Raw genomic sequence first — 19,149 nt, forward strand, 5'->3', positions numbered from 1 at the left:
TCTCCAATATCTTATTTTGTTCTCACCAGCAATTGACATCAATCAATCAATGTTTATTTATATAAACGGGGGTCCTTAGACATTTTTAAAATACTTAATTATCATATTCAGCTAATGTTTGGATTAATATCCACACCCGAAAGCCATATACAAATTATAAACGAAGTGACATTGAAGTTAGGCTGATAGTTGCACTTTATGTCAGTTATATTTTAAAAAGGCTTTATGAATATTTTTTCATACCACAACACTTGGTGATAACATTTATTGAGTCCGAAAACATATTTAATCAAAATGGGGTAGTAAAAGGTAGCACTCCAAATGCATTTTTAATCACTGCCGAACACTATCAAATGTATTTGTTTTATGAGACCATCATGATGTGCAATAAATCAGACCTGCAAACAATGACTGATCGCACTTGAATATTTGCTACAGCACACATTCAATCTTCATTCTAGGGTTTTGATATGTAAAATACTGCTCGTAGATTGGGGTTATGATCCTCACGTTGACAGACTTTTATTCATTTAAAATGTTTAAATAAATAAAAATTCTAATGTTTGGTTGGTTTTGACAAACAAACAAAATATTTTATTTTTGCATCATTCAGGTTTAATTTTTCTCCCAACAAAAATAATTCTCCATAGTAACCTTACAATTCCAATGCAGCTGAAAGCTACAAGTAAAACAACTGCCAACAAAGCAGCCATAACATCAATAGAGTTGTAAACAAACCAGGACATTTTGTACGAGTGTGTTTGCAGATGACGGGCTCCTTTATGCCTGATGACGTATTCTATCCAAAACACTGCCAGGTCGAGTGGTTTCACGGGCTGATCTCTATGCAGCCTTGACAGCCTCTGCATGTTCTCCCTGTAAGAGGGATCGTAAATAGTTGTCTTTAGAGCATCTGCAAAGTTGTGTCTGTCAAGCTCGGCGATATCCATAATCACAGCTCCCCCCTTTGCTCTGAGTCGGTTGAGGTTATCAGGCTGATCAAAGCTTAAGGGAAGTCCAACTACAGATACTCCATGGTAAATCGCCTCCTGAACGCTGTTAGTGCCTCCGTGGGTCACAAAGACTCTAGTTTTGGGATGTCCTAAAAGGTCATTCTGTGGCATCCAGTCGACCATTAATGTGTTGTTACCGAGATTAGCAGGCCTTTGTCCCATATACCGCCATATAACCTTTTGAGGCAGCTGGGCAAAGGCCGCAGCAATCTCCTCAGCGACATCTTGAGGAAGATTCGAGAGCAAAGTTCCTAAGGTCATCATAATGACCCCATGTTCTCCAGAGCTCTGGACAAAGTCCTCCAGGTCTACAGGGAGCGGTTTTGGGGGCTTGCACTGAAATCCAGCCATGTATACTACATTTGGCATTGTTGGACGTGGAAAATCAAAGACAAAATCATTCCTCATAAGCCATATGTCTGCATCCAGGAAAAATGTTGAGTAATCCACATCAGGGCCAAAATACTTCTCAACTAATGGTTTGTAATGAGGTTCTGTGACTTGTGACATGGTGTACATTCCAATAATATAACTTAGCATATTCTTAATTCTTTGAGGGAAGCTCATCTTATCTGTTAGCTCTGTTGCAGTGAAAGGAACGTAAGACAGAGGTGAAGGGGCAATAAGGAGATGTGCTTCTCCTTGAATGGTCCATCTGACGTTAAAAACAAGAGGAAGTTGAAGCCAACGCCCAAGCATTGTTCCTCCACCGATGCCGGGGTCTGTCAAAACCAAATCAAATTTGGTTTCCTTGAAGGACTGCATCAAGTTTTTATCCCCAAACATCTTATCAGCCATTTCACTCAACCCCTTATGAAGCTGAGAAAACTGATCCACAGACTGCCGCTCCATCCTAATACGATTCCAGGTTTTATACCATGAAGATGCATGCCTACCCTGAAACCGCATTTCAAGGTGTCGAACAAAAAAGGCTTCAAAGTGTTTTTGATTAAATCCACCAGTGCTGGGAACAGTGACACTGGTGTAGAGAGGAGAGTTTTCAGTGATGTACCAGCTATCGGACGCCCGAACCACAGTGACCTCGTGGCCTTTGGCATGCAGTTCCTCTATGAGTACTTTCATGTTTACCCAATGGCTTCCATCCAATGGGAACACCAGGATTTTACCCCCAGATGCACTGGATAGTTGAATGAACAGTAGAGCAAAAGTGAACAGAGACGAGTGAGGCAACATCCAATTGACGCGACGTCCCACTGAAACCTATAAAAGGGCACAAAAACCAGTCAATAGACATCTATACATCAATATAACATATTTTGTGTTGACATTCATACTAATATGAAAAGCAGAAGCAGAAAATAAGTAAATTACTAAAGTAGCCTACTAAAGTACTTCAGAAGCCTAAATTAATCAAGTACTATGGAACTTAAGTACAATTTCAAGGTCTGAAATTTGACTTTACACTTATTCTCTGTTACGTTTTAGAGGGAAATGTTTTCACTCTCAATTGTCTCAATTAAATACCAGTTTGAGGCATTAACACAAAATATATAAACACAAGTTGATAGCATGGTTGATAGCAGTAACTGTTTACCAGCAACTGTTTATCAGGTTCCATTCCTATTGCTGTGATCTAAGTTTTACAGTCAATAACATGTTTAAGCTCCAAAATAACATAGTTACACTATAGTTAGTGTGTTAGACTTGAACTTGAACCTCAATTTAGTATTTGTAAGCATGGATGCTTTTCAATGTCCAAATGCTTTTATCAGATGTTTGTCTTAAACTAATAGTTTTTTTTCCCCTTACATACATGAGATAAGATACATTATCTTATAGGGAAATGTTTTCACTCCCAATTGTCTCAATTAAATTACCAGTTTGAGGCATTAATACAAAATATTTTAAAACACAAGTTGATAGCAGTAACTGTTTACCAGCATGACCTTCTGTTCAACTTTACACATGCAGTACATTACTAGGACATGTACAGACCACATTTCCACGAAGCACACATTCCATGGCTGTTTTTACTGCATAAAAGAGATTTATTTTAACACTTACCGAAATCAACAGCAACAGTAAAGACAATCCAACTTCAAAATGTCAGTTCAACAGTATTAGTTGTTCAATAAGATGGTGACGGTAAGATTGGTGTGACTGCACGTCCAGTCTTTCAAAGTTATGACTGACTGGCATGTAGTCACATGCTATGTAACGGTGAGGTTGTATAAGAAGGTGTGTTTCTGCTGCCGATAATTGCCCTGTTGTTTAGTGTGCATAGAGTTGTGCAAGAACACAGGTTCAACATGTATCTGCTGTGCCATCTAGTGTCAAGTCATTGTATTTAACTTCAAATACTCATATTGTTTTTACCTGAACAGAGCAGACCATTTTTTCACAGATGCTGCCCCCATGTTCTTAAACAAAAAATGTGCTAGAAAGCATTCTGCCATTTAACCATATTTGAAGTTTGATTAATAAAGACATGTCACATATATACATGCCATGCATTGTTAAATATTCAATAATACACAATGATGGGAGTAAAGAAACACTGCGATATAAAGGTTGTTGATTATATAAGTTACTATTTAATTTTTTCATGGAAAACTTTATATATTTAGCATTATGCTTTCACATGATACTCTCATCTAGTGTTTACCAACTTTTTTGCCTCTATCGCCTTAAGACCAAGTTACTTTCTACCCCTAGTTACAGGTTGCATGCAGGTACATTCGGTGGCCAGATCAAGGAGAGATTTTTCCCTCCCGACTGTTTTATCCGAATACTTTTCAAAGACTTGAAGATGTACAATTATACATTAATCTAACTAAAAAATAAAGACTAGAAAGCACAAGCAAAATATTATTTAGTACTTTATTGTCATGTTAATCAATTCATGACCCTTCATATTTAATATGTTCAGGGTTACTAACCTTGGGGTAATGAACCCAAGGTTGAAAAACCACAATCTACTGTAAATAATTGACAAACAAACTGTACACTACTGCAGGAACGTTGGGTGCAGTCACCATTAGCCTTAAGGCCCCATCATTTTAGGATTATCATGTTTATAGAATCAGCATCTGCATAAAAAATAAAAGTAAATTGGGATTTTATTGATGATTTTTTTCATGTTTCCCCCTCCACCCTGAAGCTCTGTGCTGATCAGCTGTCACCAGTGTTTACAGACATCTTCAACACCTCGCTGGAGACATGCCACATTCCAGCATGCTTCAAAACCTCCACCATCATCCCGGTTCCCAAGAAAACAAGGATCACAGGATTAAATGACTACAGACGCCCTGACCTCTGTGGTTATGAAGTCCTTTGAGCGCCTTGTCCTGTCCCACATAAAATCCATCACAGACCCCCTCCTGGACCCCCTGCAGTTCGCCTACAGAGCCAACAGGTCTGTGGACAACGCTGTCAACATGGCCCTTCACTTTCTCCTCCAGCACCTGGACACAGCAGGAACCTATGTAGATTGTGAACATGTCGCTCCATTCAGGTGACTTCCCTAAGTGCTTGAAAACTGCAGTTATTAAGCCACTGCTAAAAAAAGAACACCCTCGATACACTGACAATCAGTAATTACAGGCCAATTTCAAATTTACCATTTTTAAGCAAAATAATTTAAAAGGTTGTCTACCTTCAACTTAACAGGTTTTTGACCTCCAATAACATTTTAGACACCTTCCAATCTGGTTTTAGGTCTCGTCATAGCACAGAGACGGTTTTATTAAAGATTTTAAATGACATTCATTGTAATACCGACTGTGGGAAATCCACAGTTTTAGTTCTATTAGACCTCAGTGCGGCGTTTGACACCGTAGATCACAACATTTTAATAGAAAGACTAGAGAAATGGGTGGGTCTGTCTGGCACTGTCCTAAAATGGTTTACATCCTATGTTGAAAACCGAGAGTATTTTGTTTCAATTGGTAGCTGTACATCGGACAGAACCAAAATGACTTGTGGAGTTCCCCAGGGGTCGATCCTCGGGCCCCTTCTATTCAATGTGTACATGCTGCCACTTGCTCAAATAATTAGAAATAACAACATTTCTTATCATAATTACGTGGATGACACCCAAATCTACATATCACTTTCCATAGATGAATACGGTCCTACTGATTTATTGATCACATGTCTAAAACAAATACATGACTGGATGTGCCGTAATTTCTTACAGCTCAACACAAAAAAAAACGAAGTAATTGTTTTTGGAACCAAAGAAGAAAGAATTAAAGTCTCTGCACACCTGGAATCACTATTACTCGAACCGAAAAGTCAAGCAAGAAACTTAGGTATAATTTTAGACTCTGACCTCAATTTTAACAGCCACATCAGGGCAATCAACAGATCAGCCTACTACCATCTAAAAAATATCTCGCTTATTAGACCTTATGTCCAAGCAAGACCTTGAAAAACTTGTCCATGCATTTGTTTTTAGCAAGCTTGACTACTGCAACAGCATCTTCACAGGCCTCACAAAAAAATCACTCCGTAAACTCCAACTAATTCAAAATGCTGCTGCCAGAATCTTAACCCGGACAAAGAAAACAGATCACATCACTCCAGTGCTGAGATCGCTGCATTGGCTTCCAGTTAGTGAGAGAATTGATTTTAAGATTTTAATGCACACATATAAAGCACTAAACGGGCTAGGACCCAAATATATCAAGGACCTCCTTCAGTGGTACGAACCCAGCAGACCCCTTAGGTCTTCAGGCGCAGGCCAGCTCACTGTTCCATTTGTGAGATCAAAGCGTGGGAAAGCAGCCTTCTGCATCTATGCTCCTATTGCATGGAACAAACTCCCAGAACATCTGAGAATGGCTAGCACTTTAGAATAATTTAAATCAGGTCTAAAAACATTTATTTTTAATGTGGCTTTTCAAATTTAAATTTTCAAATTTTCGAACTGTTAAACATGGTTTTCTTTATTTTAATTAATTATTTTGTGTGTTTTGTATTTCTTCTCAATGTATTGTGTTTTCTCTGTTTGATCCTGTAAAGCACTTTGAATTGCATTACTGTATGAATTGTGCTATACAAATAAATTGCCTTGCCTTGCCTTGCCTATGCCAGGATCCTGTTTGTGGACTTCAGCTCTGCCTTCAATACCATCATCCCGGCTCTGCTGCAGGACAAACTCTCCCATGCAGCTGCACGTGCCCGACTCCACCTGCAGGTGGATCACAGACTTCCTGTCTGACAGGAAGCAGCACGTGAGGCTGGGGAAACACGTCTCTGACCCCCGGACCATCAGCACCGGTTCCCCTCAAGGCTGCGTTCTTTCCCCTCTGCTCTTCTCCCCTCTGCTCTTCTCCCTGTACAGTACACCAACAGCTGCACCTCCAGTCACCAGTCTGTCAAGCTCCTGAAGTTCGCAGAGGACACCACCCTCATCGGACTCATCTCTGGTGGGGACGAGTCTGCCTACAGGTGGGAGATGGACCATCTGGTGACCTGGTGTAGGGACAACCACCTGGATCTCAACGCTCTCAAGACAGTGGAGATGGTTGTGGACTTCAGGAAGAACGCAGCCCCACCCGCCCCCATCACTCTGTGTGACTCCCCAGTAACTGCTGTGAAGTCTTTCCGCTTCCTGGGCACCATCATCGCCCAGGACCTCAAATGGGAGCAGAACATCTGCTCCCTCATCAAAAAAGCACAGCAGAGGATGTTCTTCCTGAGGCAGCTGAAGAAATTCAACCTGCCAAATACGACGATGGTGAACTTCTACACCTCCATCATGGAGTCCATCCTCACCTCCTCCATCACCATCTGGTACACTGCAACCACAGCCAAGGAAAAGGGCAGGCTGCAGCGTGTCATCCGCTCTGCAGAGAAGGTGATCGGCTGTAATCTGCCATCCCTCCACGACCTGCACGCCTCCAGAACCCTGAGGCGGGCAGGGAAGATAGTGGCCGACCCCTCCCACCCTGGACACAAACTGTTCAGCCCCCTCCCCTCTGGCAGGAGGCTGCGCTCCTTCAGGACCAAAACCTCTCGCCACCAGAACAGTTTCTTCCCCTCCGCTACCGGCCTCTTAAACAAGGCCCGGACCCCCCACTGACGCTTTATCTCAGCCACAACGTAGACTCTATATGCATTACATTAATGCACACAATGTTCAAATACTGCTTACTGCACATATTTCTTATTTCATATGTTATAATTCACTGCATTCTATTTAGCTGTAAATTACTGCTTTATTTTATTGCTATCTAACTATATTTGATTACAGTGTCCTTACAGATTTTTTGTTTTATATTAGATTTTTTGTTTTGTATTTTATGTATGCACCATGACATCGAGTCAAATTCCTCGTATATGTGAACCTACAGTACCTGGCAATAAACCCGTTTCTGATTGTGATGTAGGATAGGCAATTGACAAACAGTCGTTGGTTTGCTAACTTATTTTGTATATTTTATTGTGGATTCTTTAGATACTAAAGTGGACCTCTATTGAGAGAAAAGTACTATACAAATAAAAGGTATTGTTATTATCATTATTATTATTATAATTAGTTTAATTATAGTATTTGGACTCCTATGTTAGTGTCCCAGACTTGCTTTTTTTAAACTTCAATGCTTTTGTTTGCTTGTATAGCCTATTATATATATTGCATTTGTATTAAGTATAAAGTGAAAAGGTTTTTTTGGAGGCTCCTGCAGGTTATCAGCCAAATAAAATCATGTTATGTAATATAAACAAAATTACACTTTAAAACAATAAAACATAATATATTAAATGTTGTGCAGTGTCATAATTGTCAGAAACCGGTGTGCTATACAAATAGAGGTATTATTATTATCATTATTATTATTAGTAGTAGTATCTTTCTAGTTTTTGGGCTCCTTTGTTGCTAACCTTTTTTTATTAATGCCCAAGCTTTTGTTTGCTTGTATAGCCTATTATATATTTAATTTGTATTAAATATCATTTGAGAATGTTTGGATCTTGTGTTTCTAGGCTCCTGCTGGTCGTGAGCACTACTGCCAAATTAAATAATGTTATATAATATTTAAAAAAAGTACACCTTAAAACACAATATAATAAAGAGATAGAGTAAATGGAGGTCGTGCAGGGTCATAACTGCCAGAAACCGGTGACAGTGTGCACCATAGCCCTCACCCTCCAGCCCTTTGTTGTTGTTCTCACGCTAATGTGCGAGATCCGTAGAACTGACTCAACTGCGCGGTCACATTCCGCCCAGACTTCCCCCTCTGCCAGCGGCCTGGTGGTTTGAGATGAGTAGAAGATGTCGGTGTCGGGTCTGAAGGCCGAATTGAAGTTTTTGGAGTCCATTTTTGACCCAAACCACGAACGATTTAGAATAATAGACTGGAAACCCGATGAACTCAGTTGCCAATTCAACGTTACCGGAGAGAAGCTGCTGATCATCCACTGCAACATCACGGTGAGTCCAGGCCAAGATAACCAGCCACTACCGACTGAAACCAGGGAGCGATCCGTGTTTACTAACTACGATTCAAGTGTTTTAGTTTATTTATCCGCCAAGATTTTAGTCGTCCCGTTGGTAAAAGATAAACAGAACACAGCACCCAGTGTTTAATTCACTTTGAAAGAGTGAACCATCAACCATCGTATAGTAACGACGCTGCGGTAGCTTAATGCTAGCTGCTCACTGGAAGTAGTGCTAGCTTGTGTCGTTGATTCGTTAGCCAAATTAACTGCGTTACTGCTAGCAACTACGGCCGTTAACTTTATAACTACTGAACTGTATTTAGTTACATTTCACGGCATTTAGCTAAGTCTTACTTAGACTTTCACACATCGAATAAAGATTATTCTTATAGCCCAATATTACAAAAACACGTATATCTCAGTGGGCTTTACAGCTCAACAAACATGAATGACCGTGCTAAAAGATAAATACAATTACATGAAAATAATAAAAACACAAGATAAATGTCAAATACAAATAATACAAATGAACAGAGATAGAGTAGGAGCGAAAAGACAATAAAAACAATGACATGCGGGACAAAGATAGGGTAATCCTAAACCAATTTTAACCATATGTTCTTTTAAAAGGAAAGTTTGGACACTGTCCCAAAGCTTTAATCAATAAAAACATTTATTTAAAAATAAATATATGTATATATCAAAGGAAAGATTGTATATTTGGTTCTCAGGTGGTTCCTTGAGGATTTTATTTGAATTTAAAACAAATTATTCTGCTAACTCAAATGTAAAAGAAATGCAATGCTTACATTCTTTGAGTTTGATAGGCTTATCTACATGCGTCTGTGACGAAACATTCCCGAATTGGGATCAATAAGGCATATTTTATTTATCTGAATATCAATACCACTGATTGTAATGTTAATATATTTTATCTTAAATACAGGGGTTTAGTGAACTCCTTTTTCAGTAAATAGACGGATCCCTGTGGCGAATTTATAATAAAACTGACATTACTGTCTTTTATCAGGACACCAAATGATTTAGCAAAAGATTAAATGTCGATATGAAGGAGTCTGAATTATACTGTTACCAACTAAATGTGTGAGGTTGGCTGAAACTATATTTTGTCAACCTTAGATAACAAAATAGTTCTGGTATTTTTTATAAATGTTCAATACAAATTCCTTTATACATTATGAGCAATGTAAATAATCTGAAAATATACTAGGCGATATCACAAACATCTCACTCTTGTCATGGCACCTGTATTTGTATTTTTCCGGTGGTGCAGATCTCTTACGAACAGCACCCCGACCACATCCTCCTCTCACACGCACTTGCACTTTTGCTTGATTCTGGGTGACACAGGCATGGCTTGTTAAAAAAAAATTAATAGCCATGTCATGTCGAGACTCAAATTGATTCACCCTCTTTGTGTCGGCTCGATCTCAGAATCTCAAGAGTGCATTCAGCATCAAAATCTGAATCTAGAATATGCACATTTAACACATCTGATTAGCTGGATTATATGTGATCACCTGCTCTTTATTGGTAGGACACACCTGATGCATCTGTTATAAGAAGAGCATGAGATGGGAAACATGCAGGGATTTTAATACCTGGGAGTTGCATTGAAAACCACTGCCTTCGTTATTTGAACAGGTTGTATTGGGCAAGATTATTATGCGAGTGTCTCCTTTTGAATTTGGTTTACTAATTGCTAAATCTCCAGAGTTCGCTTAAGTGTTGAATAGCATTCACTTAAACATTCAAGCTCCGATATATCCTGACTGGCGATTTATAGACCCATACTCCTAATGCACAGTACTCTAAGGCTTGATTTGTCCAATGATATCTGTCTGTTAAAGCCAGGAATCTTTCCCATCTTTGGCATCATCCCATTATATTACATGATACACTCCCTGAGTCATGATACCCATCTGTTACTTAATATCAAGTCATCACCCTTGCTGTATAAATATGTGCAAATATACGGGTATATGGTCATTCAGAATGTGACAGGGTTGTTTCCTGGGCCATGACTTAAAAGTAATGTTACACTTTTCTAGGGCGGTATCCGAATATTCGTTCGTTGGAGTACTATTCGGGTTCCAATTTCGTTATTCGGTTTTTTTGGCAGCTGCACTGCGGCTGCCAAATAGAATTTATTGAAATCTCCAATATCAACGTAAGAGCTTGTGCCTCTTCGGGGGGTGCTAACACTTAACCATACACTTTATCGTTTACTTTCTCCATCTTTATATGTAGATATGACTTTTCTCCGTTAATCTCCGTCACGTTGTTTCCATAGCAAACAACAACTTCCTGTCAACAGCGCTAACTCTCCTTCAAAATAGGAAGCCAAGCCAAATTACACTGAAGACATACAACTGCAACGAAAGAAACACAATGCAATATCCTTTTCAATTTCAAAGAACACAAATTGGGTTAAATACATTAACAAATAACTATAAAACAACAATACTGTAGAATAACAAAATTAATGCTGTGAGTAAACCGAAATACACGTGTTGAAGCGGTTCGCTCCATTTAACATCCTCTTTAGAAACTTTGAATACAAAAAAAAGACATTTGGTGCAACCCTAACATACGTTGTAGCCATTATCATCCAAGCATGACCAGCTTCATTTTCATATCCTTCTGTTGCAGGAATCCTATCCCTCAACGGCACCAATATGGTTTGTTGACTCTGATGATCCCAGTCTGGCTGAAGTGTTGGAGCGATTAGAGGATGTGAGAAAAGGAAGCACATTGGTAAGATTGAGGATGTGGATCCAGCTTTACGTTTGTTTACTGCTATAACACTGCAACCTTTATAGTATTGTTCAATTGCAGAGTCTCTTCAATGATTGATATCTTATCTTGCTCATTGTTCTCGCAGCTCCTTCAGCAGTTGAAGCGCCTCATCTGTGATCTCTGTCGGCTGTACAACCTGCCACAGCATCCAGATGTAGAAATGCTCGACCAGCCTCTGCCTGCTGGCCCCATTACCCAAGAGCGAAAGGTAATCACGTAAAGCAAGATTTAAATTCAATGTCTCTTTGTTGCATTTGAAAACTCACTGCATGTCAACTCACAATGTTTTACCACATTGCAGCATGGGCCGTCAGATGAGGTGACCTCTGAAGAGGAAGAGGAGGAAGAAATGGGAGAGGTATCTATGTGTATTAATGACAACTTAGTACATTCATGGTATTATAGCTTACTTGTCCATTTCGTTCCATATTTCTGAATATAATTGATACACTTACAGCAGGACATTGACCTGGACCAAGACCTGGACCATTACGACATGAAGGAAGAGGAGCCAGTTGATGGAAAGAAGTCAGAAGATGACGGGATAGAAAAAGAAAATCTGGCCGTCTTGGAGAAGATCCGTAAAAACCAGAGACAGGATCACTTGAATGTAAGTTCTCATTCAGGTCATGTTTTTCTTTATTACGTTTTGGTGACTTTAACTGAGTAGAGGAGCTTTTTTCCCCTATAAATCATATTTTGGATGCTAACTTTTGGCAGCCACCTCCGAATCACTCATCACGAAGACACTGGAGTCTCCTGGAAAGTGTTTCATTCAATCTTAATCAAGTACTGAATCTAAATCCTTTCAAATACCTTACCAACCTTATTAGATATGGAAATGGGATAAGAAGAATAAAATATTGAATGTTGGTCAAATTCATGCTTTCTGTATCAAATGTTTTTATACGATGAGGTAAAACTTTCAATGAAACATTTGTTAGCGCTGGAGTTAAGCAAATCTCAATATTTTGTCAACCAGGAAGCTTTCGGAAAAATAAAATTGATTACCACTTCTCCTGGATAGTTTCACAGTATCATAGCCATAAAAAATACTTTTAAATTTGTTTTCTTAGTCCTTCTGTCAGTTTCACCATGTTTAGTTCAGCATTAGCGCTGCGTCCTAAATGCCGACTCATCGTTCCTCTCAGTGCTGACAGTTCAGTTGGGTCCCAACATCGTCCAACAATGCAGAGGACAAAAGATTCCTGCTTAAAATAGGAACAGTACACCACACTGTAGCAGGAGAGATTATCCTAAATTAAACTGAATTAAATTGCTGAATTTATTCAGATTTCAAAAAGGTAATATTGTAAAATATCCTAAAATAAGTTGTAAAAAACAGAACCTTGATCAATCTGTTCTCTCCAACTTTAGACCTATTTCTAAGCTTCCCTTCCTGTCTAAAGTCCTAGAGAAAGTGGTTTTAGCACAACTGCAGTCACACCTTGTTTTAAACTGCATATCAGAGAAGTTTCAGTCTGGTTTTAAATCATGCCACAGCACGGAAACTGCTCTTCTAAGAGTTTTGAATGATCTTCTTTTAACTGCTGATTCTGGGAATTCTGCTGTGCTTGTGCTTTTAGATTTGTCTGCTGCTTTTGACACCATTGACCACCAAATTATTTTATCACGCCTTGAACTGTGTGTTGGTATTAAAGGTAACGTCCTAAAATGGTTTCAATCCTATCTGTCAGAAAGGACCTTTTCTGTGCATCTTGGCCAGTATTCTTCAGCTGCAGCCCCACTAGCATATGGGGTCCCACAAGGCTCTATCCTAGGCCCCATTTTGTTCAGTCTGTATTTACTACCTCTGGGGTCAATTTTTAAAAAGCATAACATTTCTTACCATTGCTTTGCAGATGATCTGCAGGTATACCTGCCGATAAAAGCAAATAAAGAATCTAGGATTGCCTTGCTTAGCTGTCTGAAAAACATAAAATCATGGATGGAAATTAACTTCTTGACTCTTAACGAAAACAAGACAGAGATTATCATATTTGGACAGTCTGAACTCCTGGATGGCTTTAATAGTGTACTCGGCCCCTTAGCCTCCTACAGCCGTCCCTCTGTCAGAAATCTTGGAGTCATCTTTGACAACTGTTTTAAATTTGATAAACAGATAAGCTCAGTTGTCAAGACAAGCTTCTTCCAGCTGCGGCTTCTGGGGAAGGTAAAAGCCTATCTTCCTAGTAAGGAATTTGAAAAGCTAATCCACTTATTTATAATGTCTAGTTTAGACTATTGTAACTCCCTCTATATTGGTGTTGACAAGTGTTTGATCCGTCGCCTGCAGCTGGTCCAAAATGCGGCTGCACGCCTTCTTACTGGGAAGAGACGTTATGACCACATCACACCTGTTTTGGCAGACCTTCATTGGCTTCCTGACAGTTACAGGATCCAGTTCAAGTACTTACTTGTTGTTTTTAAATCATTGCATGGACTGGCACCACATTACCTGTCTGAGTTGTTGCACCGCCATGCTCCAGCTAGAGCATTGCGCTCAGCTCAGCAGAATATGTTGGTGGTTCCTCGGAGCAGGAAAAAAACCCGAGGTGACAGGGCCTTCAGTGTTGCAGCTCCCAGACTGTGGAACAGCCTCCCAGCACATATCCGGACTGCTGGGTCTATTGAACTTTTTAAATCTCAGCTAAAAACTCACCTCTTTGCACTGGCTTTTAATACTAGTTGAACATTACATTTTTATATTTGTATGTGTTTTTTATTTATTTATTTTTTATATGTTTCTAGTTATTGTGCTTTTTATTATGTTTTTAATTCTCCCATTGTGTTATTTAATATTGTAGTTACTGCCTGTACAGCACTATGGTCAACTGAAGGTTGTTTTAAATGTGCTATATAAATAAAGATTGAGATTGTATCATTACTGCATGGGCCTGCTTATGATCAAATGTTTTTTTTGTGGGCTTATGGTAAAAAGGCCTAGTACCTTTTATCACTCAGAGTTGGTTGTCCTGTTAAGTGTAGAAAACGCTCAATTTGTGCTGCTATTGATTGATATTAATGTACAGGGCAGTTGACCAAAGTGCTGTACAGTCTGATGGCCCTGATGTTCCCCTGCTCAACCTTACAGTGGAGGTGAAGCGTCTTCCTGTTCCCCCAGGTGTCCGACCATCTGTGTGATTAACCTTTGTGTTGCAGGGCGCAGTGTCTGGCTCCGTGCAGGCCTCGGACCGCCTAATGAAGGAACTCAGGGAGATCTACAGATCACAGAGTTACAAGACAGGTGACTGCATTGACACATTCCCCACAGTGACAGTGTCAGCAGCAGATTGAAGTAATGCTCTGTGTTTGTGTCACGTTTCTCACAGGTATTTATTCAGTCGAGCTATTCGGCGACAGCCTTTATGATTGGCATGTCAAGTTGAGGACGTAAGTTCACATATTCAGTTTGTTTTTAACATTTTCAAATATTGTGTAGTGTTTTCGGTTATATTTAACTTGTTCTTTATTACAGGGTAGACCCAGATAGTCCTTTACATAGTGACCTGCAGGTCCTAAAAGAAAAGGAAGGAATGGACTACATTTTCCTCAATTTCTCTTATAAAGTGAGTCCTCCTAATAATATTAGTCAATTGTTTTATTTGATTTAAAGAATTTTCTGTAGACTCAAGCTTTTTGTTTGTTTTTTTCAGGATAATTTTCCTTTTGACCCCCCATTTGTACGGGTTATTTCACCCGTGCTCTCCGGAGGGTGAGTGTGAAGTGCCAAGTTGTCATATAAAATCCTCTGAAGACAGTATTCACTCAGTTTGTCCACAATTGTTGTGCCCAATTTTATCAGTGGATTTTGACTTCTGTATGAAAGATTTCACTCAAAATACAAAATTGTCGCTTCATGATTGAAGTAACAAGACTGTGAAGTTCTTCATATTTTATACTGAATTTCTTTTTGTTCTCGATTTCAGTTATGTTCTTGGAGGAGGGGCCTTGTGCATGGAGCTTCTCACAAAACAGGTTTGTTAAAGTGTGATGCCTTGTATGACATGTTTTCCCTCACCTTGAACAGCACAGTTAATGTGTATTTTGTGTGTGTTTTCAGGGCTGGAGCAGTGCCTATTCCATAGAATCTGTCATCATGCAGATAAATGCCACACTGGTTAAAGGAAAAGCCAGGGTGCAGTTTGGAGCCAATAAGGTAAATGATGTCATTAATCTGGTCTCAGTGTCAGACCATCCGACCATATCTAAAAGCAACACATTGCAAAAAACTGCTGTCAAAGAGGCGATGTAGCCCCACACTTCACATGACGATTAGTTGATAGAACAGACAACAGAGTAGTGGGAGAGGGTTAAATAAATACCTTTTTCAATAATTGGTTAAACTATGCTTATGAAGCATACTGGGGCCCTAAGAGGCCTTATTGTATGAAGCAGTTGGGTTTCAGTAGAGAATGCAAGAGAAGTGTCTCTAGTTATATCCTAGGTTCTATTTACACTTAATTTCAAGTGTCTTGCATTCAGAGAAATGAGTTGTTCCTTCAGATTGTTTTCTGACAAAGGAAAACTTGTATGCTTCTATTGGAGCTGATCAAATCAAGTTTTATTTATATAGCACATTTAAAAGCGATTTTTGGTCGAGCCAAAGTGCTGTACATGTAATAAAAACACATTACTACAATGACAATAAAAGACAATAATATAAAAAACACAGGGAAATGTCAGGAGTCGTGCTCCGCTCTGACTAGAAGGCCAGAGAGAAGAAGTGTGTTTTAGTAAGAACAAACTGAGAAAGACTTATGGGAAAGAAAGATGGCAATTTACATTTTCCCTACTGCATGGAGAACAATTTCTGTGAATCTTACAGAACACTATTTGTTTATTTCAGAACCAGTACAATCTTGCCAGAGCACAACAGTCGTACAAGTCCCTTGTGCAGATACATGAAAAGAATGGTGAGTAACTATTCCTAAATGTCTGAGCCTCAGTAGACACACAGTGGTTTGGTGCCATTTGCAAAGAGGTTTTTCTCTCTGTCTTCACAGGCTGGTACACACCCCCTAAAGAGGATGGATAAGGAGCTACGACCGCTATGCACTGGGAACATGTCTTTGGGTCAAAGTATCTTGTTTTCTTCCGAATATTTCCCCCCTCTCTGACTCTACTGGGGATATATCATCTTTCTCGCGGACACCATCTCGTTGGCTCATTTGACATGTATTCCTTCGCCTCGCTCCCGTAAAGACTTTATCCTGGTATCACCTCACATCTCCCCTCTCTGTTTGAGTGAGGAGGATGTGAGGGTATCACTAGTCCTGTTTTCTAAATATGCTCATTTGTCTTTAAAAAACAAAACTTTTCTCCCTTTAGATGAGGGAAAATGCTTTTACTTTAGCTGCTTTGACAAAATGGGCTTCACCATCAGTCAGTTAGCCTTCCTTCAACTGGGAACTTTAACAGGAGATTGAAACTGAAGCTCTGGATGCGGCCCCTCACTGCACCTGTTTTTATTGGTCACAACTTCTTCCCCTTCTCTTTCTTTGGTGTTTACTGGTACCTAACTGCAAACATTTTAGAAATATTATTCAGCGATTGTTTTTATTATTTGAGCATCCTAGACAATAAATAAATAAATACATTTCATTTGTTATCTTCAATTGAGGCAACCTACCACCCGGTATATTTGAACTCTTTCACAAATATGTTAAGTGTCTGACAAAGCAGAATGAAATGCTGCAATGTTGTCCGACTAAGATGAGCTGTTGTCTGCGAACAAATCCAGCAGTGGTTGATTTAAAACAAGGCAGGCGGACATGAAAAGTCTGCACTTTGCATACCTTTGGAAGAGGATATATTACCACTAGAAGATGATATGAACTTTTGACAGATCTAGTACTGAAGCTAAAGAGCTCTTCTTTTTGCCTCATTTGTTTTTTTAACACAATGACCCTGCAACCCTCGGTCTGGCCTCTGGTCCGTGTGGTTGGTTTGATGCTGGAAATACAATCAGTTTGTTGAGCAGAATCACACAGGGATAGCTTCACATAGGGTGTAAATGAAGGGTGTTTGAATGTGATTTTTTTTCTCCCATAATTCTGCCCAGTTTAGCATCTTGTGTGTCATCTTCCTGACATACATCGATTGTAGAGGTTTGCCCCTGCCCAGGTTAGATTTGCTTCCTTGTTACATCTCCTCTCTGCTGTCAGCAGCTTAAAATCCACCATTTTCCACAACAATGTACCATAATATGTCACTTTTGATTTGTAACAAGAAGGATCCTTCTGAACTGACCTGAAACTCTGTATGAAACTTTAACCATGCAATATACCGCAGTACGTCATCACTACTGCTGTTCCCCATACTACAGGACACACACTGTATCTATCAATCGGTCTGCTCTTTTGCAGTTTATTTGTTAACACTGTCTGCAAAAGTATATTTTAATGGCAACTCAGGTAACAAACAATACTTAAGAGGGGAATCTGTACATGGTTTGAGTTATTTTCTTGGTTTAATTATTGCTCTGTACAGCTCACATTAAGGCTTACTCGCACATCTGATGTTGAAAACTGAAATGTAAACGATAATATGTCCCGCTTGTTTCTATTAATTAAAGCAATGTATGAATGGCATTTGCAGTAAGATGCCATTTTAACAGGATTGCAGTTGCATGATGACCATCCCATGTAATGGCTCATCAGTACACACTTTACTATCTTGTTCTTATTTTTAAATCCCAAACTAATACTGAAATAGATTTGATTTCGGTGTGTGATCTTTACATATTCCTGATACAAATGTTTGCACAACTGGCAACAATGTGCCTGGAGAGGTCAATTATAACAACTAACACATTGCGAGCTAAATATTTAAAAATCAGGAAGAAAGAAAGCACACATCTTGTTACATGTCTGAAATCGCTGAGGGGAGGCATCATCGGGTCTCATTACGACCTCGTCTGAAGGGCTTGTGTCGAGATTCAGAGACGACTGGAGTTTGATAGTCATGCCGTGGTAAATAGACCTGCACGCTTCTTTAACTGGACTGTGTTAAAAAGATAGTTTTGTCCCAGCTGTCGATTCATTTTCTGGCACGGACTAAACTTGATCAAGCCTGGCACCGTCGGCTCGCTTTGGTTTTATTTTTCATTTTCCATTTGAAGACATTTTGACCATGTACAGTCATTTGTAAACTTGCATCAAGTTTATGAATAAAGAATTTTAAGATTATTGCTGTTTTACTGGGGTCCCTGTGTATTATTTTCACTGTACTCAATTGATTGCAGATGTATTGGGCTGGTATTTTAATAAATGAATAAAATGATTTACTCCTGACACAACTCTCATAATGATTTTGTATAAGCGTTGTTTCCTGTCTTGCCGCTCTGCAAATTCACATCAAAAACTTCGGTTTTCACTCAGCTTTGGTATTAACATTGACAACAAAAAAAGAAAACACTCAATCTGTTGAGTGACTTGAAAATAAAAAGGCATTATACCCTTATTCCTACCTTTCAACCAACAAATCAACATGGTATCATAACACTTGAACATTGCTTCATTGAGACAAGGACGAGGAGGGTTGTTGCATTTAGTTCATTTTTTACTTTAAGAAATTAAGATTTAGAACTTAAGTCCAGGCTAAAATTCCTTCATTGTGTCTTAAAAGCTTGTCCTTTTTTAATTGTGAAAAATAATCTGCAACAACTAACTCAAGTAAAGTACTTTGCTACAATTAATCGCCTGAAAACATTATGGAGCATTGGTTCAATATACACCTAAATGTTGTGAAGCCGAAGTCATGTCTATCCACAGCTTGTTTGAAATAAATGAACTGGATACATTGAACCTACTGAGAAGAGTTGTTGTTCTTGTTGATGTGACTAAACAACACATCAGTATTCATCAAGAATAGGAGTCGCACTGTTCAGAGGAGCTCACACTGAAGT

The 19,149-nt window shown here is 39.1% G+C and overlaps 3 protein-coding genes across 4 annotated transcripts; 2 read left to right on the top strand and 1 right to left on the bottom strand.

Annotated features, from left to right (window-relative positions):
- Positions 1–11: 11 nt before the first annotated feature.
- On the bottom strand, positions 12–3,329 carry LOC117538893 (UDP-glucuronosyltransferase 2C1-like). The gene is made up of 2 exons (XM_034204846.1): positions 3,039–3,329; positions 12–2,234 (listed from the first exon to the last, which is right to left on the bottom strand). Exon 2 carries the CDS (start codon positions 2,205–2,207, stop codon positions 606–608), a length of 1,602 nt encoding a protein of 533 aa, XP_034060737.1. The 5' UTR covers positions 2,208–2,234; positions 3,039–3,329; the 3' UTR covers positions 12–605.
- Positions 3,330–4,063: 734 nt separating this feature from the next.
- Positions 4,064–7,665, top strand: LOC117538897. The gene is made up of 2 exons (XM_034204854.1): positions 4,064–4,488; positions 6,072–7,665. Exon 2 carries the CDS (start codon positions 6,436–6,438, stop codon positions 7,060–7,062), a length of 627 nt encoding a protein of 208 aa, XP_034060745.1. The 5' UTR covers positions 4,064–4,488; positions 6,072–6,435; the 3' UTR covers positions 7,063–7,665.
- A 435-nt stretch (positions 7,666–8,100) lies between these two features.
- LOC117538895 (ubiquitin-conjugating enzyme E2 Q2-like) lies at positions 8,101–18,535 on the top strand. 2 transcript variants are annotated; one of them, XM_034204851.1, is made up of 13 exons: positions 8,101–8,412; positions 11,094–11,198; positions 11,326–11,448; positions 11,542–11,598; positions 11,701–11,850; positions 14,403–14,487; positions 14,573–14,633; positions 14,719–14,809; positions 14,897–14,955; positions 15,170–15,218; positions 15,304–15,399; positions 16,090–16,156; positions 16,247–18,535. In XM_034204851.1, exons 1-13 carry the CDS (start codon positions 8,254–8,256, stop codon positions 16,276–16,278), a joined length of 1,134 nt encoding a protein of 377 aa, XP_034060742.1. In that variant the 5' UTR covers positions 8,101–8,253; the 3' UTR covers positions 16,279–18,535. The 2 variants fall into 2 exon arrangements, with proteins under 2 accessions (XP_034060742.1, XP_034060741.1); XM_034204850.1 differs by having other exon boundaries at positions 8,105–8,412; positions 11,698–11,850.
- The last annotated feature ends 614 nt before the right edge of the window (positions 18,536–19,149 follow it).

This window comes from Gymnodraco acuticeps, unplaced genomic scaffold (genome assembly GCF_902827175.1).
Source record: "Gymnodraco acuticeps unplaced genomic scaffold, fGymAcu1.1, whole genome shotgun sequence".
Lineage (NCBI taxonomy): Eukaryota > Metazoa > Chordata > Actinopteri > Perciformes > Bathydraconidae > Gymnodraco > Gymnodraco acuticeps.

What these genes read in the sequence shown, in the direction of transcription:
- LOC117538895 (XM_034204850.1), top strand. Translation starts at nt 8,254, where the DNA reads ATGTCGGTGTCGGGTCTGAAGGCCGAATTGAAGTTTTTGGAGTCCATT. An exon ending in TCATCCACTGCAACATCACG is followed by an intron (nt 8,413 to 11,093) that starts GTGAGTCCAGGC and finishes CTTCTGTTGCAG; the next exon opens with GAATCCTATCCCTCAACGGC. An exon ending in CCATTACCCAAGAGCGAAAG is followed by an intron (nt 11,449 to 11,541) that starts GTAATCACGTAA and finishes ACCACATTGCAG; the next exon opens with CATGGGCCGTCAGATGAGGT.
- LOC117538893 (XM_034204846.1), bottom strand. Translation starts at nt 2,207, where the DNA reads ATGTTGCCTCACTCGTCTCTGTTCACTTTTGCTCTACTGTTCATTCAA.
- LOC117538897 (XM_034204854.1), top strand. Translation starts at nt 6,436, where the DNA reads ATGGACCATCTGGTGACCTGGTGTAGGGACAACCACCTGGATCTCAAC.